The 27,975-nt window shown below is 42.8% G+C and overlaps 1 protein-coding gene across 12 annotated transcripts in view; it reads left to right on the forward strand.

Annotated features, from left to right (window-relative positions):
- Positions 1–619: 619 nt before the first annotated feature.
- The window catches only part of ZNF618 (zinc finger protein 618), a 278,012-nt gene continuing 250,656 nt past the window's right edge, over positions 620–27,975 (forward strand). For 11 of the 12 annotated variants that reach the window (XR_016438423.1, XM_090021212.1, XM_090021215.1 and 8 more), the window contains exon 1: positions 621–1,039. Coding sequence is in view for 11 of the 12 variants with exons in the window: in XM_090021212.1 (XP_089877338.1) it covers positions 992–1,039 (48 nt within the window). In the remaining variant the exon portion in view is untranslated. Of the gene's footprint in view, positions 1,040–27,975 lie in introns of all 12 variants that reach the window. The other variant, XM_090021214.1, reaches the window with a different exon arrangement.

The raw sequence follows: 27,975 nt of genomic DNA on the forward strand, positions 1-27,975 counted from the left end.
ACCTGGTGGCACATCTGAAAGAGGGCAATGGCTGCCATGGCAGGACCTGGAGGCCGCCCTTTTGAGACCTCCCCACATCCGACGGAGAGTAGAGGCTCGTGCCCACTGCAAACCCCACCTTTCCTTGGCGGCGCGTCTGTTCCAGGTCTTGCCCAACCTGCTTGGAGAAGGTTGGCGAAGGAGGCCCGGGCTCCCCTTGCAAGTGGCACTGTGGGGAGGGACGTGGGGGCCTGGACAACTGCAGCTTCCTGTGGGGTTCAAAAAAGTAGTCCCTCAATTTATCGATCTCTTTATTTCCTAGCGCTCAGTGTAACCCACAGCACCCCCCCCACCCCCTCTGAAAAAAAAAGACTCCTCTCAATTTGTGGAAGTGGCCCCGGATCTAGACCCAGCGGTGCTGGGAGCCCCGAGTGCAGCACCTGGCAAAGTTGGCGGGGAGCCTCCCAGGCGCGGCCCGGGCAGCCGGGAGATGCCCCGGGGCTGCTGGAGCCGAGCCCGAGGCAGGGCATGGAGGGGCGGAGAGGGCAGAGCGGCGGCTCCAGCGCAGGCTGAGCTGGGCCAGGCTCAGCCCCTTCTCCTGCCGCCGCGGCTCGATGTGACGGTGCTGAGGCTGGAGCTGCCCCCAGCGCGGCTGTGATGGCGGCAGAGCGGGCTCCGCACCGGGACTCGCCCGCCCAGCCCTGCCCGCGCCGCCAGCAGCACGAGCCGCAGCAGCAGCAGCAGCGCGAGCCGGAGCCGCGGCGGCAGCAGCAGCAGCAGCAGCAGCAGCGCCCTTGCTGAAGGCGGCGGCGGCGGCCCATGCCCCCGGGGGGAAGGGGGGCTGCAGCAGCCCGGCGAGCCGCCCACCAGCGCAGCGGGGGCATCGCCCCCACTCGCCGTTCCTGGGAGGGCGGAAAGGAGGCAGCGGCGGCGGCGGCTCCTGCATTGTGCGCGCGGCGGATCGCAGGCCCGGCCGGGAGGAGCCGGACTCGCCTTCCCCCAGCCCAGCCCCATGAACCAGCCGGACGGCCCCGCTCCGCCGGCGGCAGCGGCAGCGCAGGTAAAGGCGGGCGAGCGGCCGCGGCTCGTGGCCGGGCGCGCGGGGGGAGGCGGCCGCCATGCGCGCGTTTCGGGGCGCGGGTCCCCGGGGCGCCCCCGGCCGCCGTCGCCCGCCGCCCCGCTCGGCCCGGATCGGGGAAAACAAAGCGGCAAAGAGCAGCCATGTCAGTTTGGACAATTCACATTTTGCAAAAATGCAACCCCCGGCGGGCGCCCCCGCAGCGCCCGGCGGGCGCCCCGCGCCCGCACCCCGCGCCCCGCGCCGCCGCCCCCCGCCCGGGGCCCCGCGCGCTGCTTTTAGGCCATCTTCCCTGGCTCAATTTTTTTTTTTTTCTAATTTTCCTCCAAACGGTAGTTTTTTTTCCATTAAAACGACGCCACCTAGAGGAGGCGATTTCGTAAATAAAAAAAAGAAATTAAAATTGAAAAAAGAGGAAATCTTTCCTATTTCTTCGTGTTTTTTGAAAAAATAAAAAAGTTTCAGTGGCACGGAGGAGCTGGCAATGGCAAGGGCAGGTTTGATTTGGGTTTTATTTTCTCCTCTTCTTTAGAGAGCAAGTAGTTAGGCGGGAGGAGGCTGCCTGGGCAAATTTTTTTTTTTTTTTTTTTTTTCTGAAGCTGAGCCCTGTTCATATGTAAATGGAAATTAAGCTGGAATTTGAATGAATTCAGGGGGTTTTGCCCCTGGGGTGGAAGGAAATCGCCCTGGAAGGCAGGCGAGTTCTCAAAAAATCAAACTAATTTGAGTTGGAGCCAGAGCCCTTAGGAATGAGCTGCAGTAAAAGGAGTAGTTTAGGGGGAAAGTAGAAGAATTGCTGTGAGGAGGCAATTAGGATTTGTACTTCATTGTAATTTGGAACTTGTTTGGCACAGAGGCAAGGCTGAATTTTTTATTTTTTTTGGTTATCTTGTTATATTGCAAGTAATTTGTGTGAAATCAGGTTTGCAGGAAAATTACACCAGAGAAATTTTGCACTGGACACACCCAAATTTTTTTTTTTTGGGTGATTTTTGGATTTCATGCAGAATTGCTTTTAAATCATAAGGTTCTAAACACAGATCCCGAATCAGGAGAGGAAGGTAAATCCAAAGCAAAATGTCAGTTTTATTTTTGAATTTCTTACCTTTCTCATGGTTTGTCCTGCCATAATTAAAATGTAAATTCCAGTATTTAATTTCTTTCTTCTTCTTTTATAAAGAAAAAAAAAGCACAATCCATGGTAGATTTTTTTAAAAAACACCTACACTGAAACAACTCCAGATTCTGCATCATACAAGTCTAGTATTATGAAGGTTTATTAAATGATCCGCCATGGAAATACAAATGTGCATAATTAACAATATTGGGGGAAAAATGAATTGCAGATTTAGTGCTGATTTTTAAACAATGAAACTGAAACAGCTTTTAAAAAGCGCTCCCCTGACATTTTTCATAATTTTAAAAATCTCTTTTCCCCCTCACTCCTCAAAATGAATCCTCTTGGAGTTTGAGACCAAAATCTTTTAATAATTAATATTTTTATACAGTTCCCCACACACTATTTTGTTGTTATTGGGATGCCAGTGAGTACTGGACTGTGCACACTGGTTTGTTATTGTAGGGTTGCCCTTGAATACTAGTCTGTTGGTATTGATCTTTTTTAAATAAATAAGAAAAGAGCACTGAAGCATTTATTGTTGCAATAAAAGCACTTATAAACAATATACATGGCCTTTCCACACAAAAGAGGGGGAGGGAAGAAAAAGGAAAGATTAGGTCAACACTGAGTTTTACCAACCTTGACACAGTCTCCTCTCTAAAATGGGGACAAAATATCAAGATGGCTGGCTCCACAGCTGCAGCATTTTATTTGAAAAAGGCATTTTTGAATTTTGAACAGAGAAGAGTTTCTGAAACTGATTTGCATTTACCCTCCAGTGCCTTAAATGTAGGCACTTTAAAAGAAAATTAAAATTCAGTCTAGAATGAATTTTGAAATCTGAATTCTAAGCCCCTAAAAACTTTTTGCTGTTTTGGTTGTTTTACTGTAACTTGATATCCACTTGAAATTGTTCAGGATTTACTGAGAAATGCAGGAGCAGGATCTATTTTTTTCCCTACTCTCCTGTATTTGTTTCACATTTGCTGTTGGGGAGTGATGGAAAGATTTGCAAATCAGGAAAACCTTTGGGTGGAGGAGAAAATACTCTGAAACAGCAACTTAATATTTTTATTTTTACATTTGCCTCAAAAAGAAAAAAAAGGGGGGAGAAAAAGGAGCCACCCTCTTCCTGTCTTTTTTTCAGAAAAAAGAACTTAATATCATAGTTATTAATAGTTGTGCAGACATACTTAAATATCACATTGATAGGAGTACAATCCAGTGCATTAAATTAGATTAAACAGTCTTGGTGAATATTTTTCTCACTGTTTCATACAAAAAAATTAAATGTGCAGTGGCTTTTCCATACTTTTATTGTGCAAGAATTCTCTTTTTTGAACTTTACTGCATACCAAAAGAAACCATTCAGCTGTAATTTTTTTCAATATATTTTTTGAAAAAGAACTCATTTGCTGCTTCTCATTTTCTCTTCCTATTTTGCCCACTCCCTACACCTTCAGATCTTGGAAGAAACATTGATTGTTGGTATATTCAGGGTGGGTTGTAACAAATTGATTGACGGTTTATTTTGATTATAAGTAGTGGCATATATTGAGTTACAGTTACACAAAAGAGGCTTTATTGCCTTATACTTTATGGTTATATTTTAGAAGTTTATAACATCATTCTGATTTACAGGATTTGAAACTTTAAGGGCCCCGTTTATATTAACCTGTACTGAACTGTTGAAGGAAATAAGAGAATTTCCTTATTTTATGTACATATTTGGCCATTTTGAGGTATTTGTGTATTAAACATCTCTTGTTTCAAATACAATGCAGTACTACTAATTTGCAACTTGTGGGGTTGCTGTCATACTGTAGGTGTGGTAATGCAACCTTTACCATCTTAAATGCATGAATATCAGTTTTCTTTAAACAACAGCTTCTATTATATATTTCACAGGAGATGAAAGCTATAGTCTGGATTGTACAGAAATTCTGTCTCTAACCTTTTTTAAAAATATGCACTTAACATTCTGAAATAAACCCCCTTCTGGATAAAATTTTCATCATTTTTCATTCTCAGCTCATTCCAAAGGGGATTTTTTCCTGGAAAGCTGAGGAAATTTGTTTATTTTATTTATTTATTTATTTCTGAATTATGTGAGGCTGGAAAGAAAAGAAAGCTCTGCTATAAACAGATTTCAAGACATATATTTTGTGGCATAAATAAGAGACTGTACTTTAACAGCAGCAAAATTACAGGGGCCTAGTCCTTAACATAACACTGTTTTAGACGATAGATTATGCACAAATGCAAGTTGAAATTAAATTTTGGAAATATAGTATTTAATATACAGATATTAAATATCAAGTTATTCTGTAATTATTTTCGGTAATGCATATTGTTAGTTACAAAGGTATGGTTGCGTTGATATGCTGTTAAGGTTTTCAACATGCAAATGAGGCTGTGAAATAGATGTAAATCTGTATTCTAAAAATATTATTGTCCTTTTTAAAAATCTTTGTTGTAAAATTTTGTCGGATAGTTGTCAGGCTTGATTCCTCAGGCCTGCTACTTATGAAACATTCTTATTGAAGTCAGTGGGAGTTGTGCATGCACACAGAGTATTTGTAGGGTTGAGCCCTTTGGTCCTAATATGTCAAGAAAAGTGATGTTTGTATGGTAACCAAGATCACCCTCCCACAATGGTCACGAGAACCAATTTATGTATTAGTAGTAATGCATGTGGATCTTTTTTCATTTTGTTGAATTTGCATGTGGACATTTGATGATAGGCTGGTCATAGAGACCCCAATTCTAGATCGGTGGTTCTCAACCTCATTTGAGTCAGGGCACCCCTTATGCAACTGAGTGCACCCTTTCATTTGACTACAGAAAAAGGATAGAGAAATTCTTCTGTTGCAAGCAACTCAGGAAGACCACAGCAGGTCAGAAATGTTTTTGATACCATGTGTTCCTTTCAAAATGTCTGGGTTTATCTTGTGAATTGGACAGATGTTTCCACACCTAGCAGTACTAATATTGTATGGCACCCTGTGCCATCCTTACAAGGATCTCTCTGGTTAAGAATCACTGATGGAGATGATTATGCATGTGATGAATCCCATGTATGAAAGCAGTGTAGGGAATTGTACCTTTAAGGGGCTATGGCATGACCCAGTTTGTGTTGTGTTCTTGATTAACATGATCAGCTAGAACTCAGATGCTAAATGGAGCAGGTCTCTGTCAGGCTCCTTGAATGTCAGGAATAATAGAACACAAGTTGGCTTCAGTGAGAATACTTAAGTACATAAAGCACAAACAGAATTGTTTGGTGGATTGGGGCTGTAATATACTAAGGTTACTTATAGCAATATACAGTTTTGCAACTACTAATTGCATATGTGGTCTGGACTGTTATTTACCATACAGACTGTGCTGTGTGATTTAAAGAGCAAAACATGATCCCTACGTGAACGAGTTTACAACTGAAAGATGTGGCCCTACAGTTGTTCATTTATACTGGTGCAGTTACTCAAAGTAGTGTTTAAATCACCGAGAATGTGAGAGTAACTTCATGTTTTTAGGTTAGTCAAGCCAGACAACCAATAACAGAAAAAACTAGGGGTAGGAAGGATGGAGAAGGGGAGCATGGATAATGTTTAAAAATGGACCGTGGGCTTGAAGTTGTTTCTTTTAGATAATGGGAGCAAGTTAAGGTTATTATGAAGAGTTTGCATTTCCTAAAATTCTTGAAGATTAAAGCTATAAACTTTAACGTTACATTAATTTAAAGTGTTGTTTTTAGTATTGTACATATCCATGGTGAACAGGTTCATTCATGCTGCTTTTTATTGCAAAGAAGTTTCATAATTGTAAAATATTTTTTGGGTTAATTGCTAGTCATTGGCTTTTTTTGTTTTTGTTTTGTTTCTTGAATGTCTCTTGATTATATTGTATTATGCAATGCTGGTGTAGTTGTTAACTGATATGCAAACTACATTTGGATGTGTTAACTTTGCATTGAGAATCATTGATTTGTCCGGGACAAGGGGGTAGGAATGGTGTCATTCATTATCCACAGGATATGGAAAATAATCTACTTGAAATGTGTTGTCCTTGTGCCTTGCATTGGTAGCAGACTGGCTTGGTGCAACTTTATCACAAAGGTATTCTTTTTGCTGTTGCTTCAGCCAATCACAGAAGTTGATTTTTCAGCCATAGCATAAGAAGATAGGAAGCCAAATACAGCAAAGTAATTAATTTGCACAGTATGCATGATGAAGGTGTTGACTGTGTGCTTAGGAGAGGCATGTGGCTTCTATTTAACATATTCAAGACATTGGTAAGATTTAGATTGGAGTGGTTACAATAGTATCATAGGAATTGGGAGAGTTTAAAAGATTTTAGACTTTTTATGTTGGTTAAGTGTCCCCAGTACTGGAAAATTAATTGTTAAGAAAATAATGCCAATATAAGTAATTTAGCTGTGTGAGTTGATGGGATGCTTTTGCGGGCATCTCCAGCTTGTACAAGACCGAGCTTCCAGGACAGCAGTTGCTTTTCCAAGAGAGAGAACTGCACCTCCCGGCCCAGTCTATTATCTAAACATGAACCTGTAATATTGTTTCAGTGAGGTATGTCAGGTGGGAGACCCCGTTTCACACTCATAATATGACATTTCTTTGGATGGTTTGTTCATAAAATAACCCTTTGAGAAGACCAACCCAACCAGTCAGTGACCTTTTTTACAGTTTTTAAGTATTGGGATGAAAGGGACTTTTTTTTTGCAGTGGGGTAGGAGGTGCCAGGTACTGGTGGCAAATGACATGTGCTGTGCACTTGTGGAATACAAGGTACAAAGGTCAGAGCAGAGAATTAAGTCCTTGCTGGAAGATCAGTCCTCTTTAAACATGTACGTTGCTAGCCAGGTACATAATCATCTCATCATATAGCACTGGTGAAAGACTTGCTGATTTTGACAAGGCTTTTTCTAAGTCTTGGATCTCTTTCTCCTGCTATCATTAATATTGTCCGTGCCTCTTTCCTTCTACAATCTATGGTCTTGGCGTTTTAGTTTCACATAGTGTGGTGTTCTGTTAGCCTCTGTGGTATTATCCATAGTGTATTTAGTTGGGCATGTGTTAAAATTTTGGTTTGGGTCCATATTCACTCTTTACACACAAGAACTTTTGTGCTAGAATTGGAGTTGTGCATCATTTATGCAGTTACTATATAAATGATGGCTCTGGGCAAGCTCCTTTGATAGCTGAAGTTACATACTTCTGATATTACATGTATATAAATACTTGTGGAAGTACCAAGGAAGGCTTATGGGGACCCATTGAATTATTTGATTTGTATATACTTGACTCTCCTTATTAATGTTATAAGAAATGGCAGACCAAGAAGGTTAAGGCAGAGAAATAAATCTTCCACAAACGTTTTGTAGATGAAATGCAGTTGTCTATTCAGTGGATATGGTGAGCTGATACTATATTACTTGGAACCTCATATACTAGTGGCTCTTAAACCTTTTTTGGGTTGGAGACATCTTTCTAAAACTGTTATTCAACCCTGGGATCCGTTTTATGGGTAATAATAATAAAAAAGTAACACTTTCTGTCACTACAAGTATACTACCATAGTGTAACCTCTCCAATTGTGGAACACATAATTTGGTTCTTTTTTTCCCCCTTTTCCTCTATTTGCATTTCCTGTTTCCCTTCTGCTTTCATATTCATTTCTCCTGGGTACCTGTTAGAAATTTGATGATTATTTTCAGGGGTATGTATACTACCATGTGTGAAATACAGCTCTATACCAGCTTTTTCATCCTTTTTTGCGTGGTGTACCTTTTTTGGTCGAGAAGCACGGAGTCCCCTGGCCAGTTGAAGAGTGGGGGAGGTCGGGCCCAGTGGCTGGTCAATGAGCAGGGGGTGGGGTCTCCTAGCAGCTGATGGACAGCAGCAAAACCGAAAGCACCAGCAGTGAAACCGGAAGTGCCCCTTGCTTCTCTGTGCTACTGCCGCATACCCTCTGGGGCCTTCCAAGTACCCCCAGGGGTATGTGTACCCCTGGTTGATAACTCCAGCTATACTAACTAATGGGGCTCCTTAGACTGGCTGTGCCACTTTACTAAAATGTAAGGCCTCATTTATATTGTGTTAACTCTTTGGCAATTAACTCAAGATCACTAACATGATTCACCTGAACATGGTGTAAACATTTGTTCTGTGATGTGGTTGTTCTACGACAGGGATTGGCAGCCAGCTTATGGGGCCAGTCTGTCTGGCCCATGGAGCCTGGGGTGTTTCAGTGGAATTTTGGTGGCTGGGGCCTTCACTCAGGTATTGGGGAAAAAATGGCAGTGGTGGCACTGCTATGGGGAACAGTGGTGGTGGCCTTGGCTCTGGCAGTGGCAGCATGGGTTTGTTTGGAAGTGGCCCATGCTCAGAATTAAAGCCCATGAAAGCAGCCCCTGCTGCAACATGTTGCCAACCCCTGTTGTATAAGAGGTCAAAAGCAGTATAAATTATACACAGAAAAGGCAAAGACTGGAAGTTAAATTGAGCTAGATTGCTTTACATGGTTATGAGTATGTTTACTAGTCAGTATATTTAGATAGGCCTAAAATGGGTCTCAGGGCAGGTCTGTATTGCAAACTAGGTATGCTGGTTAGTAGCATCAGCAAAAAACCCCAGAGTGGGTCCAGCTGTACTTGCAAAATTGTTTTTGCTGGTATACCATGTTACATATCCCCTGCCCCTCTGCCCATAAACAAAATTAATTCTAGTGTCTACAACTCAAAACAGTATGGAGAGCTATTTGCAAGGAGCATGCTGCCATGGAGGGCTGTCACTAGTGGCACAAGCTCTGGTCAGCTGCATGTCTTTAGTATGTTTTGCAAGTTGGAAACTGGACTGTACATGGAGAGGCGGATTAATGAATTGACAGTCGGAAAGGATGCTGGACTTGCTGTTTTGCTTGACAAATCATCTTTTATCTGATGAAGTGGTTTAATAAAGAGTTACGTGTGGCCACTGGGGTTGGCATGGCCGGCTTCATGTTGTGCCCTTCTGATTTAGTTACATTGGCAAATGCACAGTGTTGTCTATTAGGACTACTTTCTGCTGTACCATCAGAGCATTGCAGTGTAGACATGCCTATCATGGCAAAAGCGCTGAGGTAGACAAAATTTTATATTAGCATGAGTAGTCTAGGAATGTTTTGATTTCTGCTGCAGGTTTTTTGGTTGTAGCCATGTTGGTCTAAGGACATAGGCAGGCAGGGTTCTTTGGGTAGATGTGATATCTTTTATTAGACCAGCTGAGTAGGTGGAAAAAAGTTCTTTGCAAGCTTTCAGGCACAAGGACCCTTCTTCAGGAGACTCCTTGTGCCTGAAGAAGGGTGCTTGCGCCCAAAAGCTTGCAAAGAACTTTTTTCCACCTACTCAGTTGGTCTAATAAAAGATATCAGATCTACCCAAAGAACCATGCTTGAGTTCTGCTGTATTTTATCCTTCCATCTGAATTTAGGAATAGCATAATATGATAATAAAAATGTAAAATGAATCAGAATAATTATTGGAAATGTTATGTACCCTGATACGGCATTTACAAAGGGAAGGAACAAAATAAGTGGTTGGAATAGGTGATAGAAACTATTGAATTGGCCGAAAATAAATATAAATATTTGACTGACATAGCAGAGAGTTTGGACATATAGGTGAAGAAAAATAATAAAGGTGGTCAGTTGATTCTGAAATTTTGATACAGATCTTTAAGGCAGTTACAGAGAGTAAGTAGATAAGGAAATCTTTTGTGGTTTTTTTTCTAACTGTAAAAGCTGGAGTTTCTATCACAAGAGATTTTAATGTCTCAGATCTTGACAGAGATAACGGTACAGAGACTAAGAGATGAAGTGTAGCATGTTTTCCCGTAAGCAGTTTGCTGAGCAACTTTTTATACTCAAATGCTATTTTAAACTATATACTAAAATACGAGCTAATATCATTGTGTTTTATTGTTCTGGTAGCTTGTGTTGTAAGACCATATTTTCAGGAGTGGTTGGTGAAATTTGCATCATGGTTTTTTGTTGGGTCAAATTTAGTTTGTGTGGGAGGAAATTTAAAAAAAACTTGAGTTTTTACTTATTGGCTCTGCGTGTGCCCACACATGTGCTTGACGTGAGTGTGTACTTCTACATCTTGTAAAAATGAGTTTAATTTTTTAAGAAATCTAAGTTCCTTTTATAATCTTTTAAATTTGAAGTGTCCATTATATTCAGTTTTTGTTTATAATAATTTTAAACTCAGTAGCAATACAAGTATTTTTTTAAGCTTTTGGGTCCTATCTTAAAAAACATTGAATGTCTTCTTTCAAAGCTGTGAAACCAAAATCATCAGAACTCTGGTAGTGTATGAGAAGCAAAGGGCAAGAAGGGAGGGGGGAAGAAGTGAAACCAATTAGCCTTGTTACAAACACACTGAGGCCTTGGTTCATGAGAAGGGCTCCTCTGCTTGTGTTTCTCAACCATTTAGACTCAAGGCACCCCTTGATAGACTCAAGGCATCCTTCTGAAAATGCCAGCTCTTAGTTTTTCACTTGGTTTGTGTTTTTTTTTTTTGACTACAGAAAAAGAATAGAGCAATTCTCTTGCAAAGAACGTAAAAAGACCACAGCAGGTCAGAATGTTTTTAACACTATAGAGTCCTATTTGAAATCCCTGGGCTTAGCTTGTGAATCATGTTTGCATTCTTACTAGTGCTAACATTGAGTGGCACCTCACAGCACCCTTGAAAGGAACTCAGGGCATCTCAGGGAGCTGTGGCACCCTGGTTGACAATTGCTGCCCCAGGCCATATGATCATATAAATATTAATAAATTGCTAAGAGTAATCTAGGGCCAGTTCTACAAGCATTTAAACATATGAGGTATCCTTTTGTAGTCAAAGTTTAAAGTTAAGTACAAATCTATATGTTGGAGGGTTTTTAAAATTTGGGTCTATATTTTGTTAAAGCTTAGATTTAGTAATCTAAGGTATGGATAATAAGTCACCTTTTAATAATTTTTTCATCTTTGTCTCATCAGTAAGTGTTAATTCCATGGCTTCCTGAGGGGAACTTGAAAGCCTTTGACAACAGTCCCTTTCCTCCATGGTTTCTTATATTAAAAGTTACTAGACTCTTTAGTGTATTTAAAAAAAAAATAGTGCAGACAGTCTTCTAATGCATAGTGTAAATTTGCCATAGTAGTTTATAGCACAGAAACTAAAAAAAGGTTGCTTGTATCCAAATATAAATTCGTAAGCTGAAATCTGATGCTTTTTAGTCTGTAGGCTGCATATCATTTACTTTTTCAGTGTTTGTGATATTCATAATTGCAAAATTGTTTGAATTTTTTTGGAGAAGGGAGAAGATAAAAGAATTATTCTCTAGAAATAACACATTTGTTTTGAGCTTTACCCATATATCCTTGAGAATTTTATTGAGAAGCAAAGTTACATTTGTCTAAGCAGTATAGATCAGGTGGACGCTAAGACACTGATGAAGGGTTATTATGGCAGCAGGGAATGAGCTGGATTCTGTAGTGTAACAGGTTGGTGCTGTCAGTCTATGAGCCCACCTGGTTAGCAGGTGTTATTAATGCTCTCAAGAGATATTAAAGTGGATCCTGCAGATTCACTGGGTTGATGGCTCATTATCTCACCCAGATGTAAATGAATGGTAGTTGGAGTGGCTCTTGGGAATTAGTATAGACTGAATAGTCCTGTGGTAGAAATCAAAGAAGCAACTGGCAAGAGGGCTTGAGAGGAACTTTGTTATATTATTAATTTATTTATTAACAAAGTCAAACCCTCAGGAATGGATGTATTTTGATTCTTGGTTGTGTTTGGACTGCATTTTAGAACAGGTGGAGACAGACATTGGCTCACATTTAGCAATATTAAAGCAGCAACTTGAAAGTTTGATGGGTATTTTTATTCTTGATGCATCTACCATTAGTTTTCCAAGATCTATCAAATGTAGTATTTTACTGATACCATGGTAACTATAGTTCTATCCTGGTGCTCCTTACAAGCCATAGAATATAGTGTTGCCATAAAGTTGATCTGTTCAGAGGTGCAGTATGAAGTGGAAAACAGGTCTGTTGACAGCCACTGGTTAAAGGTCAGAGGGGAGAGTAGTGGGGAGGGAGGAAGGGATGTCATTGTCATGGTGGGCATCTGCTGCAGGCCTTCCAACCAAGAGAAGGAGTTGGGTGGGGTCTTCTTTAAATAAGTGATGGAAGTTTCCGAGTCACAGGATGTGGTTCTTCTCGGAGACTTTAATTATTGGGTCATCTATTGGAGGGAGACACCGCAGTATGCAAGCAGTCCAGCAAGTTCCTGAAGTGTGTTGGGGATAATTTTCTGATTCAGATGGTAGAGAGGCCAATGAGAGGGGAAGCTTTTCTTGACTTACTCTTCACAAATGGTGGAATTGTTTGAGGATGGGAAGACAAGATAAGTTGGGTGACAGTGCTCATGAAATGATAGGGCTCAAGAGGAAGAAGGAAGGAGGACACCAGAATAAGGACTCTGGATTTCAGAAAAGCAAATTTTAACAAACTCAGGGATCTGGTGGGCAGGATTCCTTGGGAGGCTAGTCTGAAGGGAAAAGGAGTCCAGGAGAATTGGCTGTGCTTTTAAGGAGGTTCTCTTAAGGGCACAGGAGCAAGCTATCCCACTGAGATGGAATAATAGAAAGTGTAGCAGGAGACCAGTCTAGCTAGACAGTAATCTCTTCACGGAGTTGAAACTCCAAAAATAATCCTGTAATAAATGAAATGTTGGTCATAGTACTAGGAAAGAGTATAACAGTATTGCAGGGGCATACAGGGAGAATATTAGGAAGACCAAGGAGGGGAGATGCATTTGGCAAGGGACATCAAAGGTAATAAAAGGAATTCTGTAGGTATGTTAAAAGTAAGAGGAAGACTACAGATTCTGTAGGTCCTTTACAGAGTGAGGAAGTCAGTCTAGTAGTCACAGATGATGCAGAGAAGGTTGAAGAATTTAGAGGCAGAGATGGCAGCCTCTTTTACTTCAGTTTTCACAAATGGGGGCAGCCACCAGATGACGTGTGTGGTAGGCAGCAGAGAGAGGAAAGGAGACAAAAAGCCTGGGGTAGTGGCAGAACAGCTTAGGGCAGGGGTTGGCAACCCTCAGTGTGTGTGCCAGAGCATGGTACAGTAAGGCATTTTGTTTGGCATGCACACCTTGGATTGGATAATGGGGAAGGAGCCAGTCTGCCTGGAGGCGTGCGCGTACCTGCTGCCAACATTAAGGTGGGCCGGGGCTAAGAGGACCTTACTGCAGCCTCCCTGCTGTGAGCAACCAAGGATCCATGGCAGGTGGCAGAGGCTTGCTCAGAGCCTGGGCTGACTGGCAGGCAGTCAGGAAGATGCAAGCAGGTGCACTGGGGCCTATGGAGCCCTGGGCTGGCTTGTTGCTGACAGCAGGCGCATGTGCACCTGGGGTGGATGGCAGGGAAGCTGTGACAATCCTTGTTGTTGCAGTGTAGCCCTGGCCCCTTTTCCTCTGTCCACCCCAAGGTACATGTGCACCTGCCACGGGCAACAAGCCAGGCAGGGGATCCAACCTTGGTGCAGCTTCTTGCAGCCTCCCAGCTGCCTGCTGCAGCTGGCTCGGGCTCTGGGCAGGCCTCTGCTGCCCACCATGGAGCCTGGGCTTCTCACAGCAGGTGGTGGGGAGGCTGTGAGCAGCTGTACCAGGATCCACAGTGCCCTGGCTCAGCTTGTTGCCAGTGGTTGGTGTGTGTGTGCCTCAAAGTGGATGGCAGGAAAGGGCCCCTTTCACTACTGCAACAAGGATAGGGCCCCTCATGGCTTTCCCTTTCTCCCCCATCTTCCCCTGGCAAGCCAACATCTTCCAAGGAGAGGTTGTGGGTTTTTATGGCAATCTGCTTAGAAGCATTTCTGAACCCTGGGTTAGGGTTTACTTAAGAGAAGTTATATCGGGGCAGGCAAAATCCAGCCCACGGGTCGGATCCGACCAGTAGTGAACTCCATTTCTCAGCAGCCCCTGCCTGTGAGGCTGGTTTCCATGGAGACCCCAGCAACAGCTGGGGTTTCCTTGGAGACTGGCTCCAGCAGCGCTGCCAGGCAGCAGTATTGCCAGCCTCTTCCTGGTGGGGGTGCTGAGGGGGCGCTGTGCTGCAGGTGGGAGCAGGGTGGGCTCAGCTGCTGCCACCTGTGCAGGGCAGGTGGCGGTGCTGCTGGGAGGGGCAGCTATATCCCCCCAACCTTCCCCCAGTGTCACCCCTATGGCCAGGGCATGCAGTAGGGTGGGGAGCTGCTCAGGAGCCAGGCTGCGATCTTCTGGCAGTGACGGCGTGGTACAAAGCCAGGGCAGAGCCGCAGTCTGCAGCCTGCATGGCCTGGGCAGGGGTGTGTAGCAGTGAATCGCAGCTCTGCCCCAGCTCTGGACCATACTGTCACTGCTGTAAGGAGCTGGGACAGAGCCATGATCTGCTGCCCGCATGTCCCTGCATGGGGTATGCAGGCTGCAGATCGTGGCTGTGCCCTGGCTCTGGACCATGCTGTCACCACCACAAGATCCCAGCTTGGCTCTGGAGCAACTCCCTGCCCTGCCGCACACCCTGCTAGTGCTGCTGGGGCTGCTCTCCATGGAAATCCCAGCCTTGCACTATCACAGTATGCCTGCTGCTGGGGTCTCCATGGGAACTGGCCCCAGCCCCTGGGCAGAGGCTGCTGGAAAATAGAGTTGAGCCACTGGCCAGATCCACCATTTTGCCCACCCTTGAGCTAGATGTTTTCAGATTGAAGGGCTGGATGGGATGCACCCAAATATACTGAAGGAGTTGGTTGAAGTAATTTTAGAGCCATTAGCTATCCTTTCTGAGAACTTGAGGAGGTTGGTTGAGGTCCTGGATGACTTTAAAAGGGGAAGTATAATACCCATCTTTAAGAAGGAGAAGGAGAACCTGGAGAATTATAGACCAGTAAGTTTGACCTCTGTACCTGGAAAGATCATGGTGCAGGTTCTCAAGGAATCCACTGTGATGCACCTAGTGGAGAACAAAGTGATTAGGAAGAGATGGCATGGATTCCCCAAGAGTAAGTCATGCCAGACCAATATCGTTCATTTCTGTGATATGGTGACAGGCTCTGTGGATGAGGGGAGAGTAGTGAACTTGGTTTGGCTTTAGTTAAGCTTTTGATAGTGTCTCCCATGACATTCTCATTAACAATCTAAGGAAATATAGTCTAGACAAAAGTACTGTAAGCACTGTGGTTGGATCATCATACACAACAAGTAGTCCTCAGCAGCTCAATCTCCTAGCTGGGAGGAGATATCCAGTGGAGTTCCCTAGTGGTCTGTTCTGGATATAGTATTGTTCAATATCTTCATTAATGATTTGGATGATGGGATTGTGTGCATGTTTAAGCAAATTTGCAAATGACACCCAGCTGGTGGAATTGCAGACACTCTGGAGGGCAAGGCGAGGATCTAGCATGACCTGGATAGATTGGATGGAGAAATGGCCCACTCTCAATGAGATCAGCTTCAACAAGGGCAAGTCAAAAGTCCTGCACTTGGGATGGAATAACCACATGCACAAATACAGACCAGGGAATGGCTGGTGAAGTTGTACTACTGCATAAAAGGATCTGGGAGTTATGGTGGATCATAAGATGAATATAAACCATCAGTGTGCTCTTATTGCTGCATTGTTTTAACTGGAGTGTCCTGGGCTGTCACTTGCAGATCAGGGGAAGTAATACGTCTGCTCTGTTGAGCATTGATGAGGCCTCACTTACAGTACTCTGTTTAGTTTTGGGTCCCACATTTTGAGAAGGATGTGGAAAGAGTTCAGAAAGAGTATGGGTCAATAAAAACATGGGGCTTGGGAGTGAGATTTATGAGAAAAAACTGAAAGAACAAGGGTTATTTAATATGGAGAAGAGAAGACTGGGGGGGGATATGATAATGGTCTTCAAATACCTGAAGGTTGATCACAGAGAGGATGGAGATGGGCTTTCTCTCTGGCTGTGGGGTGTAGGAGTAGGAGCAATGCCCTCAAGCTGTAATAGGGGAAATTTAAGTTGGAGATTAGGAGGAACTTGTTGACTGTGAGGGCAGTTGGGTACTAGAATAGGCTGCCTAGAGGTGTGACATCTACATCCATGGAAGTTTTCAAGAGCAGGTTAGACAGATACTTGGCTGGGACTGTTCAGTCAGGGATGAACCTGCCTTGAGTAGGGCTTGGATTAGATGACCTTATGAGGTCCCTTCTAGCCCAGCTTTCCTATGATAATATATTTATTAAGTATAAGTGCCAATCAGGAATGGGGCCCTTTTGTGTTAGGAGTTGTACAGATCCAGAGGACATGGTCACCGATCAGAAACCTTATACACAGGATAGGTGCAGGTTTGGGGGCAGGGGTTTTACATACAAGCAGGGTGAACAGTGTGTTGGTGGCAGGCAGCATATTAATACTACAGGGTTTTTTTGGTGAGTTGAATTAGAAGGATTTAACAAAAATCAAAAGGAAATTGGAGGAAAGCCATGTGGTTTGGGCAGGGGTGTGAGGAGAACAGGAGACAATGGGGAAAAACTTAAGACAGGCATGTGTGGAGTGGAGTTGGGATGAAGAGACCAGGAAAGAGTGCTTTGGAGCAAACTGCCAATCTGCATGTGATAGAGAAAGTCCAGTCAGTTTTCTGGATGTCAAGATGTCCCTTCCTGGGCTGCTATTGCAGCTGCTTCTATTGACTGCACTCTCTGGCTGGCTCCAGTGGTCAGTTTTTCCCCAGGGCCACATGGCAGTGGGTAAAATCGGGCCCAGCTGGGGCCCCAATTTCATTATCATTTGATGTTCATCTTTTATTTTTCAGTTAGAAAAATCATATCTGCGTCGTTATTTCAAATGGCACAACATTTTTGTAGGTAGATAGACTTTTGCAACTGAAGAAGCTGTGTTCCCTAAGGTGAAAATATAGCCAAAGGACTTGGTCACAGGGTGAAAATAAATTCAGGGAGTGGAATTAATGTAATGATAGTCTGTACAACTAGGGTGAGAATTCCAAAATACTGGAAAAAATAGTTACTTAAAACTATTTTCCAATATGTTTAAATAAATTAATTTTTAATACATCCCAAAGAAGTACAGGGGGAGACAGAACTGATCTTATAAACATACGTATGATTAATTTATTTTTTGAAAAACAATTACATCATTAGTTGGGATGTACATTAAAAATTACTGATAAGATATGTGTAAGCATACTGTTCACTTCTGGTTACTTATAGTGTTTTGTAAATACAATAGCAGTTGCATACTGTGAATATATATATTTGCATAACATGATGCTGAAAATATCTATTTTTTCATTTTACAGATTATTCTTTGGTTTCCCTATTCCTGTATAAACAATATTTGTCATCTTAATTCATTATGTAATATTCAGACCTATAATGTGAGCTATTCCTGTCTACAGCAAGCAGACTTATGTCTAAATTTAACAAGTTAACCTAATTAAATATATATGTAGAAATTTATGAATATCAGCTCCTAACATAAGATATGTGCTTGTCATTCATGGGCCCAGGAAGGAATTTTCCATTTGTATTTGACTTTCCTCATAGGTATTTTTTTGTCTTTGATACTTTAAATCATTTTTCCCTTCCTTAACATTTTACTTAGGTCCCAGTCCTACAGGGTTAACTTTACACAGAGCTCACTGTGAACTCAGGAGACCGCCATACATACATAAATAAATAAACTTTACAGAGTGGAGCCTTAGTTTGTTAAAGCAGTATTGCTTTAAACAATAATTTTATGTTTTTCATATCAACTTAATAATGTTCTCATCCAAAATAGAGATTTCTCTTGTCCCTTTATTTTCACTTAATTAACTGTCAAGTACTAAGTTGCAATTCTTATAGGACACACAATCTTTGTACACTTATTACACGTTTTGCAATTGGTACATTATATTAAACAAAAGCAGGCTCCAGTAATATGTGTTTTAAGTCTTTGCTAGTCTAGCATCCAGAATGAGACTTTTAAGTTTCCATTTTGCTGAAGTTTATGGCTAATTCCCATATTATAACTGATCACCTGTTCTGTGTTGGATGCCAATAGTTTAATTTATTTTACTCACTTAGAAACAACTGGCCCTTTTCAACACAGCTGCGTGTTTACCAGGAATACTAAAAGTACTCATTCTTAGCATGGCCAAGAAAACAGATGTGAAGTTCTCAGACTTACCTATTTCAGGGCTGTTACAAATCTATAAGCGCATTAGATAATTTTTCAAAAGTTAAGTGTAATCAAATTTGCAGAGCACCAAACTTTGAAATGTTTCAACTAATTTTGCCAGACTTACCAAACAGATGTATCCTAAGATGATCTATGACATCCTAGATGTTAGGAAGATTGCTTTCTTTGAAAATTTAGAAGTTTGCTAGTTAATCTAAGAATTAGCTTCTACCCTTTAGCCATGAAGCAACTGCTGCAACTCTAATAGAAAGAAACAAATTGATAAAACGCTATAAACATTTCTGCATAAGGCAGGTGAACTATTGGATTACACACTGATTTTCTATCTTTTAGACATCTCTACTAATTTATTCTTCATTGACTGATTTTCCTTCATGCGTTTACAGTCACTTTATAACCTATTGTTTCTGTTTTGGGGCTCTGCATAAACTCCACTCCAGGCTGCATCTTTGATCTTGTCTATTAATGGGTTCCTTGGATTTCCTCTGCTCTCTCAGCCCTGGGTTTAAACTTTTTATCTAATTTCTTTCTTTTACCCAATCTCTATGCTTTTGTTTTGTTGTTTTTAACATGATTCTCCCAAATATTGAGTAATTTCCTAACCTGATTGTCAATCCATCACATCTTTATGGTCCTGTTCCTCCAAAAGATTCACTTTTTCCATGAGGTCTTTGAGCAGTGAGCTCTAATAATGAGTACATTAGAAGAGAAAACTAATGCTCCAAGTTCTTTTCCTTTCCTTTATTTTCCTGTGTTCCCTTTCTCTTCAAATTGTCAGCTTTACAAAACAGGGACTATCTTTTTATACTTGTATCATGTACAACTCAAAGCACAGGAAGGGTGATTAACAAATAATAGCTGTGTATCTTCAGCTTCTGCAAGTGCAGTTTATAGCTGTTTTTCTCTCAGTGTAAAGCAGCAGCAGCATTGCATCTGTACTGATTCAGAAAGAGCCTTCTACTTCCATTACTGGGGAACTACCCCACCCATTCCTCATCCGGGTGATGCTAAATCACTGGTTCTCAACCCTTTTTAAACTGGAGGTGGACCCCTTGATTGATGCGTGGCACCCTTCAGAAAATGCCAGCTCTTAGTTTTTGTTTGTTTTTGGACTACAGAATAATAATAGAACAGTTCTTCTGTTGAACCTCAGAAAGACCACAACATGTTAGACTGTTTTTAATGCTATGGATTTCTGTTTGCCATCTCTGGGTTTATCATGTTTGGACTCCTAACACTGCTAACATTGCATGGCACCCCCACGACACTTGAGAGGTTCCCTGGACACCGTGGCACCATAGTTAAGAATCATTGCGCTACATCAGGCATGGGCAAAATGTGGCCCAGGGGCTGTATCTGGCCCAATGGGCACTTTTATCCCCATGGTGTTATGTGGGGACTTAATTAAGTGCCAAATTAAATGTGGTCGCTCAGTGGACTGTGCCTTATACTGTCCACTCACGTAAAGGGAGGTGTTTCGTGACTCTGAGACAATTAGCTGGTAAACCAGGGTATATCTATCGCTACCCAATTTACCAGGCAATTAGGTGAAGTTGGGTTAACTACCACACGCATTCAATTAGCACTGAAACGAATAACACAGTTTATTAATAACAAGAGCAACTAACAGCATTTAACAAGTAATATTAACTGCAACTAATCAACAAACATTAATCAATTAACTATAACAAAGAGGAAGGAGTGGAATATATTACAGAGGGGTGAGAGTATTTTAATATATCTCCGTCGCCATCTGATTGGTCACCAGCCATCCATCCTCCAGTACAGGTCAGCGGTGGCTTACCTTCCACCTTGCTGCCTTCCCAACAAGGGTGCTTAATGAATAACAGGACAGAAGGAGGGGAGGGATTGAGGTGATATTTACTAATAAAGTAAAAGGGCCGCTCTGTGTCAAAGACACACACACCCAGGGTGGAAAAGTCTGGGGAGCTGACTCTATTTACTTTGGTGCAGAAGCAGATCTGGAGGGGAGCAACTGGAAGGAGGCCTTTGAGCCTCTGGAGTACACACAGCACAGCCTCTACGGCGTGCCTCTCCTCTCCTTCAGTCTGTCTCTCCCTGTGCTCTCACACCTTGGTCAATCTCCATCACAGGCCTCAATCAATCTCACGCCCTGGATGACACTACACACCCGTGCTCTCAGACACACAGAGCCGAAACCTCACAGGCGCACATCCACCCACAGACACTCCCTCAGTCCCACACACAGCCCCAGATACACATCAGCTCCGTCCCTACCTTTATAGGTTGTGTGCACACGTTACCTAGGTGGCTCTGCACTCGGCCCCAAAATCTTCACACGACACCTCTTTCAGAGGTCTTGCATCATCTTTGATGAGGCAAGGTCACTCACAGTTCACTTGGTGACCCACTTTCCGTCTGTGTTGTGGTACCATAGTGTCTTCATCCGCGTACGTGGACCCAGACCGCAGCAACAACACCCACCAATGAATTGCACCCCGCCCATCCCTACCACTCACAAGGGTGGTAGCGAGGTGCCTATGTGTACACATACCCCAAAACATACCCTGTTGTGCCTTGCTTCCACCCTTGTGGGCAGAAGGTTCCAGGCGGGGCTGCTGCCACCGCTGCTGCAGCCCCCGTGGGGGAACCTGCTCGGCTTTTCCTGCCTCCCGCTCGCTCCGGGCAGCAGGTAGGGAAGCGGTGGGGGCAGGGGCTGAGCTGCACCTGGGAGGGAGCGCAGAGCATGGGGCGGCAGTGGCAGTGTGGCGCTCGGGTGGGCAGCATGTGGGTGTGGGCGGGAGCGGGGACCCCTCTGCACTCCCCTCTGGCGTGCAGCTCTGGCAGGTGGTAGCAACAGCAGCAGGCCAGGGGCACTCGGCGCAGGCGCTGGTGCCTGGTGGAGTGCATTGTGGTGAGGGGTGCAGCCTTCGCCAGGCAGTCTCTGTCATCAGCGCTTCCTGCCACACGCAGATTTCATAGACATTAGGGCTGGAAGGGACCTTACAAGATAATTGGGTCCAACCGCCTGCTCAAAGGGCATGAAGTCAGCTGGGGTCAGATGACTCCAGCAAGGTAATCATCCAAACACTTCTTGAACATGTCCAGAGTAGGTGCTTGCACCATGTCTGGGGGGAGTCTTTTTCCAGACTCTAGAGAATCGAACAGTAAAGAAGTTTTTCTTTATGTCCAGTCTAAAACGGTCTTCCAGCAGTTTGTGACCATTAGACTTTGTCTTCCCTTGGGGCACCCTGGTAAACAGATGTTCTCTCAGTTCCTGATGCACCCCCCTGATATACCTATAGGCTGCCATCAAGTCCGCCCCCTGAGCCTTTGCTTCTGTGAGCTGAAGAGTCCCATGGCTCTTAGCCTCTCCTCATAAGACCTGCTCTTTTGACCTGTGCTCATGCATGTGGCTCTCCTCTGGACTCTCTCAAGCTTCTCCACATCCTTTTTAAAGTGTGGAGTCCAGAATTGGATGCAGTACTCCAGCTGTAGCCTAACCACGGCTGAATAAAGCTGGGGGATGATATCTTGGGTCTTGCTTGAGATGCATCGGTAGATGACAGGGTTTTATTTGCTTCCTGTCTGTGGCATTGTGTTGGGGGCTCATGTTCATTCTGTGGTCAGTCATGACCCCCAAGTCTCTTTTGGTCGTGGTGCTAGTGAGCAAAGCGTTGCCAAGCCTGTAGGTGTGACGTGGGTTCTTTCTCCTGAGGTGGAGCACCTTGCATTTCTCTATGTTGAATGTCATCAGGTTTTGATCCACCCACCTTGCGAGCCTGTCCAGGTCAGCCTGAATCCCCAGCCTATCCTCTAGTGTGAACGTGCTTCCCCGTAATTTGGTGTCATCTGCGAACTTAGCCAGTCCGCTTCTGACACCCGAATCCAGATTGTTTATGAATATATTAAAGAGTACTGGTCTGAGTACCGAACTCTGGGGGATGCCACTGGTCACCGTGTGCCATGTTGACTCAGTTCCATTGACTGTCATGTGCATGAGCAGCCCCCCACGCTTGCACGGCACGGGAGGGAAGCCCCATATGCTGGAGCCAGCTGCCCATAGGAGGGAAGCCCCAGGCACCTTCCCCTGGGGGGTGAGGAAGGCAGCCGGCTTGAGCGCCTGTTGCTTCCCTTTCATGCCATGCAGATGCGGGGGCTGCGTGTGCTTGGCAGGGACCTCTGACAGAAGCTGCACCCCTCACTGCGATGTGCAGCGCTGCCAGCGCCCCTGCCTGCTGCTGCTGTGCCATGGGGGGAGTGTGGAGGGGTTCCCCACACCTTCCCACCCTCCCTCACACCCTACAAATGCCACACACCCATACCTTGCCCCCACATATACACAACCCCCCAACATGCCCTATGCCAGGGATTCCCAGTGTTTTTAGGCTGAGGACTGGGAAGCCGCGGATCAGCAAACTGCAGACCAGCAGTAGGCAGATAGCCAACCCTTTTCTATAGTGGGTATAAAAACTGGAAGTGACCGGCCTGCAGTATACCACACCACACCCCCTCAACCCCCCCCCCCCACACACACACACACTTCAAGACTTGGAATTTATTTCTGTATTATTATGCAATCATTTCTATATACAGTATGCAAACCCAAATCATGACAGAAATAATTTTTGTAATCAAATTAAAATAAATTATAGTAGGTGTTTGAATTTTAGTGTATGATATGTTTTTTTTCCTGGTTCTGAGATGGCAACTCCGCCTCCCAAAAGGAGTATTTTTGGGGAACAAGAGGAGGGACTTCTGGTGGCAAAGGTCAGGGGTTAGGGGTGGGACTTCTGGCCCCAAGATGGTGACCAGGGAGTGGGGCAACTGTCAAGGAGTGAGGCTGCCCATGTGGCCCTTGACAGCTCACTAAAACTCATTTAGTGACTCTCCACCCAAAATAATTGCCCACCCCGTGCTAGATATTGTTGCTTATATGTCAGTGCTACAAGTCGTGGTAAGAAAAAGAGAAACTAGACATTTTCCTTAAGAATTAATTGGCATTACTGAAAATCTAACATGATGATTTCATTCCTGGACCACTGAAGTCATTGATCCCAATGGTTTTGGAAACAGAGAGATTGAAAGTGGGGGAAGGAGAGTTGGAGATGCATTTTAGATGCTGTTACCCTAGAGTTATTGATAATATAGAACTACAGGATCATGAAGGTTTATGAATTAGTGTGCTAAGTAACAAAGCCCAGGAGGGGTATCAGTGGAAGGTGTGTTATAGATCAGTGGTGTTCAGCCTTTTTCCTTGGTGGGCTAGATGGATGGTGCCTGTTTGACTGTGGGCCAGATATGGGTGGTGGTCCTTATCTAGTGCCTGTGGGGAGGGTGACTGGCTCAGTCCCAACCTGGCCTCATAAGGGAAGGGGGTCTGGCCCAGCATCAACCAGCCGCACGGGCCTAGAGGTTTAGGAATTTGGCAGGGATAAGGATGGCACATTAATAGTCACTGCTTCCCCACTGCGGGACGTCTGGACCCTGAGGTGCCCTATGGACCAGATGCGATGGCTCTGTGTTTGGCCTGCGGGCTAAAGTTTGAGCATCCCTGTTATAGACTATCAAATAAAACTGTTGAACTCATCTGGACTTAAATTTAGGAGAGGCTGGAGGCCATATGCAACCAGTAGTAAAGTATTGTTAAGAATTTCCCAAAATTAAGGATAGTGATTTTCTTAGAAGAAGGGGTTGTACCTAAGATGCTGTGACTGTTTTTGATGTCACTGTGTTGGGGAAAGAAAAGTTCAGTGGCAAAGTGAAGGCAATGGTGGAAATGAAAAAGAAATGCAACAAAAGTGGGGTAAAGAAGAAATGCAATAATTCCCTGTAAATTATGTGGTGTAGAACATTGATAAGTGAAGTTAAAGAAAATGGGAAAGAATCCCTAATTGCTGGCACTAAGGACTATAAGGACATTTTAACTGTATTAAGACAAAAAGAAATAAAAATCCTGCCGAGGTATGTAGGCCTGTCCCAAACTGAGATTGTAAATTGTTCATGGTGATGCAGAATATGCAGTAGAGTTTAATAAATTTGTTCTGTTTGGAAAAAGCAATTTTATGTAGTCATATAACATAAGCATGATGAATATTTCTCAGTCCATTAGTAACAATGGAGGATGTTTACCAGCTTCTGCTATGGGATAAATGTTTTAAAATCAGCTTGCACGGATAACATTTGCCTAAGAATGTTAAAAGAGTTACCTGAGGAAAGCTCTGTCTCAGTGATGCCAACTTCTAATAAATATTGGGACATTTCAAGAGGCTGAAGGAATGCTGAAGACATGCCAGTATTCCAGTATGGCAAGTGGGATTACCCAGTTAAAGATATGCCAGTTAGCCTTATATTAACCATAGGCAAAATAATAAGAAAGCAGACACAAGTTTCAGTTGAGAAAGGCTTATAATGCCAATCAAATACATTTATGTAAAATAGATCTTGTCAAGAAATCTACTTTTTTTTTATCAAGATACCTGAGTTCATTTAATATTTGGACATCTGTAAAGCATTTGACTTAGTACCATATAACATTCAAAGTAGAGAAGCGAGTACCTTAGTGTGCAGCTGGAATTATACATGGTTTTTTGCTGTCCACATTTTTAAAAGGATGCTGTAAAATCGAACAGGGTGCAAAAAAGAGCTAGAGCAAATGACTTGAAGTATGAGGTTAAAAGACCTCAGTCGATTTAGTTTATCAAAGAGAAGAATGGAAGATGACTCTTACAGAGTACCCTCATGTGGAGGAAATACTGGGTACCAAGGACACTTTATTCTTGCACACAAAATGATAAAATAAAGCATAATTTTTCAGTAATGAGGGTGGGTAACCACTGGAAGAGATTACTAAATAAAATAGTTGATTTGCCATATCTTGAAATCAAGACCGGTGACTATCATTTTAGGAAAATACATGCTGTGCTTAAAGACACCAGTTACAGGGTTCAGTACAGGGTAAAATTAAGTGGCCTGTTATATAGAAGGTCAAGCTAGATCTTTTGGTCCATTTTGACTTTTTTCCCTAGACTGTTTCAGGATTCTCAGAATTTCCTGGAGTGACCTGAGAGTTGTACAGAATCTGTTTGTGGCTACTAAGCTGTGTATAATTGATTTTTTTTTTCCAGTCTTGTTGCCAACCCCCCCAAAAAAATCAAAAGAGAAACTTGTTTTGGGTGTTGACCCCAGAAGAGCAAAAACAATTTGTTTTATGCGTAAAAAATTCATGTTTGGCATGAAATGTTTTGTTGTATGTTTAGGTGTTGTATATCCTTTTTAAAAATATGTTTAGGCAAATTGAAACATTGTTTTTGATACTACTACATGAAAACATTGAAATGAGGCTTCTATTTTTCCAGTTGAAATTATTTGCCTAAACCTGCACAAATTCACAGATGACTTCAGTTGCCCCCAAAGTATCTATTGTTGAATGATCTCTTCATCCAAAAATTCTGGCCTGGTCTAGTGGCTGCACCAAAACTCTTCTATTAGTGTTGCTGTATAGACCTGTTAAACTATAACACACATTGGAAAGAAATATTTCGTGAAACCAGTCTCAGTGAAAAAAATTTCCCCTTGTGATACATATATAACTGACAGTGTTTGTTGATCGTCTTCCCTTAACAATTGGACAGAAAAGAGTGTTTGTTTAATTACCTTTTCATTGTGGGAAATGATAATGAATAAAGAGGCTGGAGAACATGTCGGATTTCATCATTAATGATCTATTTATTATTATTCCTAACATAGTGATATGACTAAGTACTGGACACAAGTGTGCCTAAACCAAGTTGCAATTGACTTTTTAGAATGTCTAGTGGTCTAAAGAAAGTTTCATTAGGGTTACCTGAACCTTGTTTAGTGTGCAACAGTAAAATGGGAGGTATTTAAAAACCACTGTAGAGATTACAGAAGAAATTTCCCCTAGTTAAGTTTGAGATCATGAGAAAAGAAACAACTGGGCTGAGGTGGTTAAGTGGTGATGTAAACAGTATTAAAAGCAGTAAGCAGTAGGCTTTTTGAAAGTATAAACAGTCTGGTAAGGAGGAGGATAGGAAGATCTATTAAAATAAGCAGAAGGCAGTTAAAAGGATAATTAGAGAAGCAAAAGAAATAGTGACGATCTAATTGCTAAGAATACTTTGACTTCAAAGAGTTCTTCAGATATATTAATGGTAAGGAAGCTTGCAGTGGAAACTTGTCCATTTGAAGGTGATGATAGGAGTTGGAGGAGGCAATATGGAAATAGTTTATTAGTTAAATAGTTGTTTTTTATCTGTGTTGATGGATTTGCAGAGGGGTCATAGTGGAGTGAGAGATCCCAGGGATCCAGTGTCTTGGCATAGTACAAGAAGAGATCCACACTCTGAGAAGAACATTGTGGAAACACTTGGACACTCAGGCTATGGTGGCATTTTTAAAAAAATGTAGAGCCACAGAGGCAGCTAGTCAAAAAACCTAAAGCCCAGATATCTGAAAGATAAGATTGCAGCACTCTTGGTGTGCTAATGAAAATGTTGAGGTAAAAATTTGTTAAAGAATTAACATACCATCTTCTTTCTGATCCTAGTCCTTGCATCTGTCAGATACTTTTTAGCATAGACTGGACAGGTGCATAGTTCTCAGATTATATGTTAAAGACGTAATGGATTTTCAATGACTTTTCTTTTTGTAGTGGGCCATCTAGCCATAGCAGGGAAAAACTTGAAAATCCTCTAATTCCAAGTTTATCAGATGGAGAACTTTCAAGGCATACAAATCAGAATATAGTGCTGCTATTTAAACTCATAACTCCTCTAAACTCATTCATTCAGAACTGTCTAAGCATCTGGGGTGAAAATACTGCAGGTGTCACAAGAAGAAATCTGCAAAACAAGTATGTAATCAATCTGTCCACACGCTAGATTCTATAGAGGAGGGCTAGAAGCTTAGCTCAAGACTGCCTTCTTCAGAATGATTCTCCCTGTAGTAGTACCTCTCCTACCTTGCTCAAGTCCCTGAATAACAGTTAATTCAGAAGATGGATGGGTCCGTCTTCTGCTTAGTGCTTTTTGTGACTTAGCATCACTTCAGTCTTAAGACTATACAACTAAATAGGCATGTTAATGTTTTTAAGGAACTTGATCAGGATGGACTAGGTTCTCACCTGGCTATCCTGAAAGACGGTGGAGGGGGATCAGTCCCTTTGTCTGTAGGTATTTTGTGTAACATTGGTGATTAAAATTTGAATATGTGGGCCGTAACGCATTGGACAATTAACTAAATATTTCTTCTCAATGGTGCAACCCTAATAAGGGCCAGAGGCTCTCCTCTACCCTGGGTGAGTGGATATTTCTTTTTAACTTTGATTTTAGACATGTGATTAGCAAATTCAGCTTCAAGATCCTCTTATGCTTCATGTAGGTATATGAAGATTAATAACCTAAATAAGCTAATAATATAGTAGATTAGAGTCAGGATCAAATTTGAATTGCCTCTGAAAGCTGTCTCACCAAAAAAAAGTGGGGCGGTACATGCGACTGCAGCATGTGCTGCCTGAAACTGGAGCCTGGCC

Source organism: Crocodylus siamensis, chromosome 11, assembly GCF_052110815.1.
Source record: "Crocodylus siamensis isolate JL-2025a chromosome 11, ASM5211081v1, whole genome shotgun sequence".
NCBI classification, from domain to species: domain Eukaryota; kingdom Metazoa; phylum Chordata; order Crocodylia; family Crocodylidae; genus Crocodylus; species Crocodylus siamensis.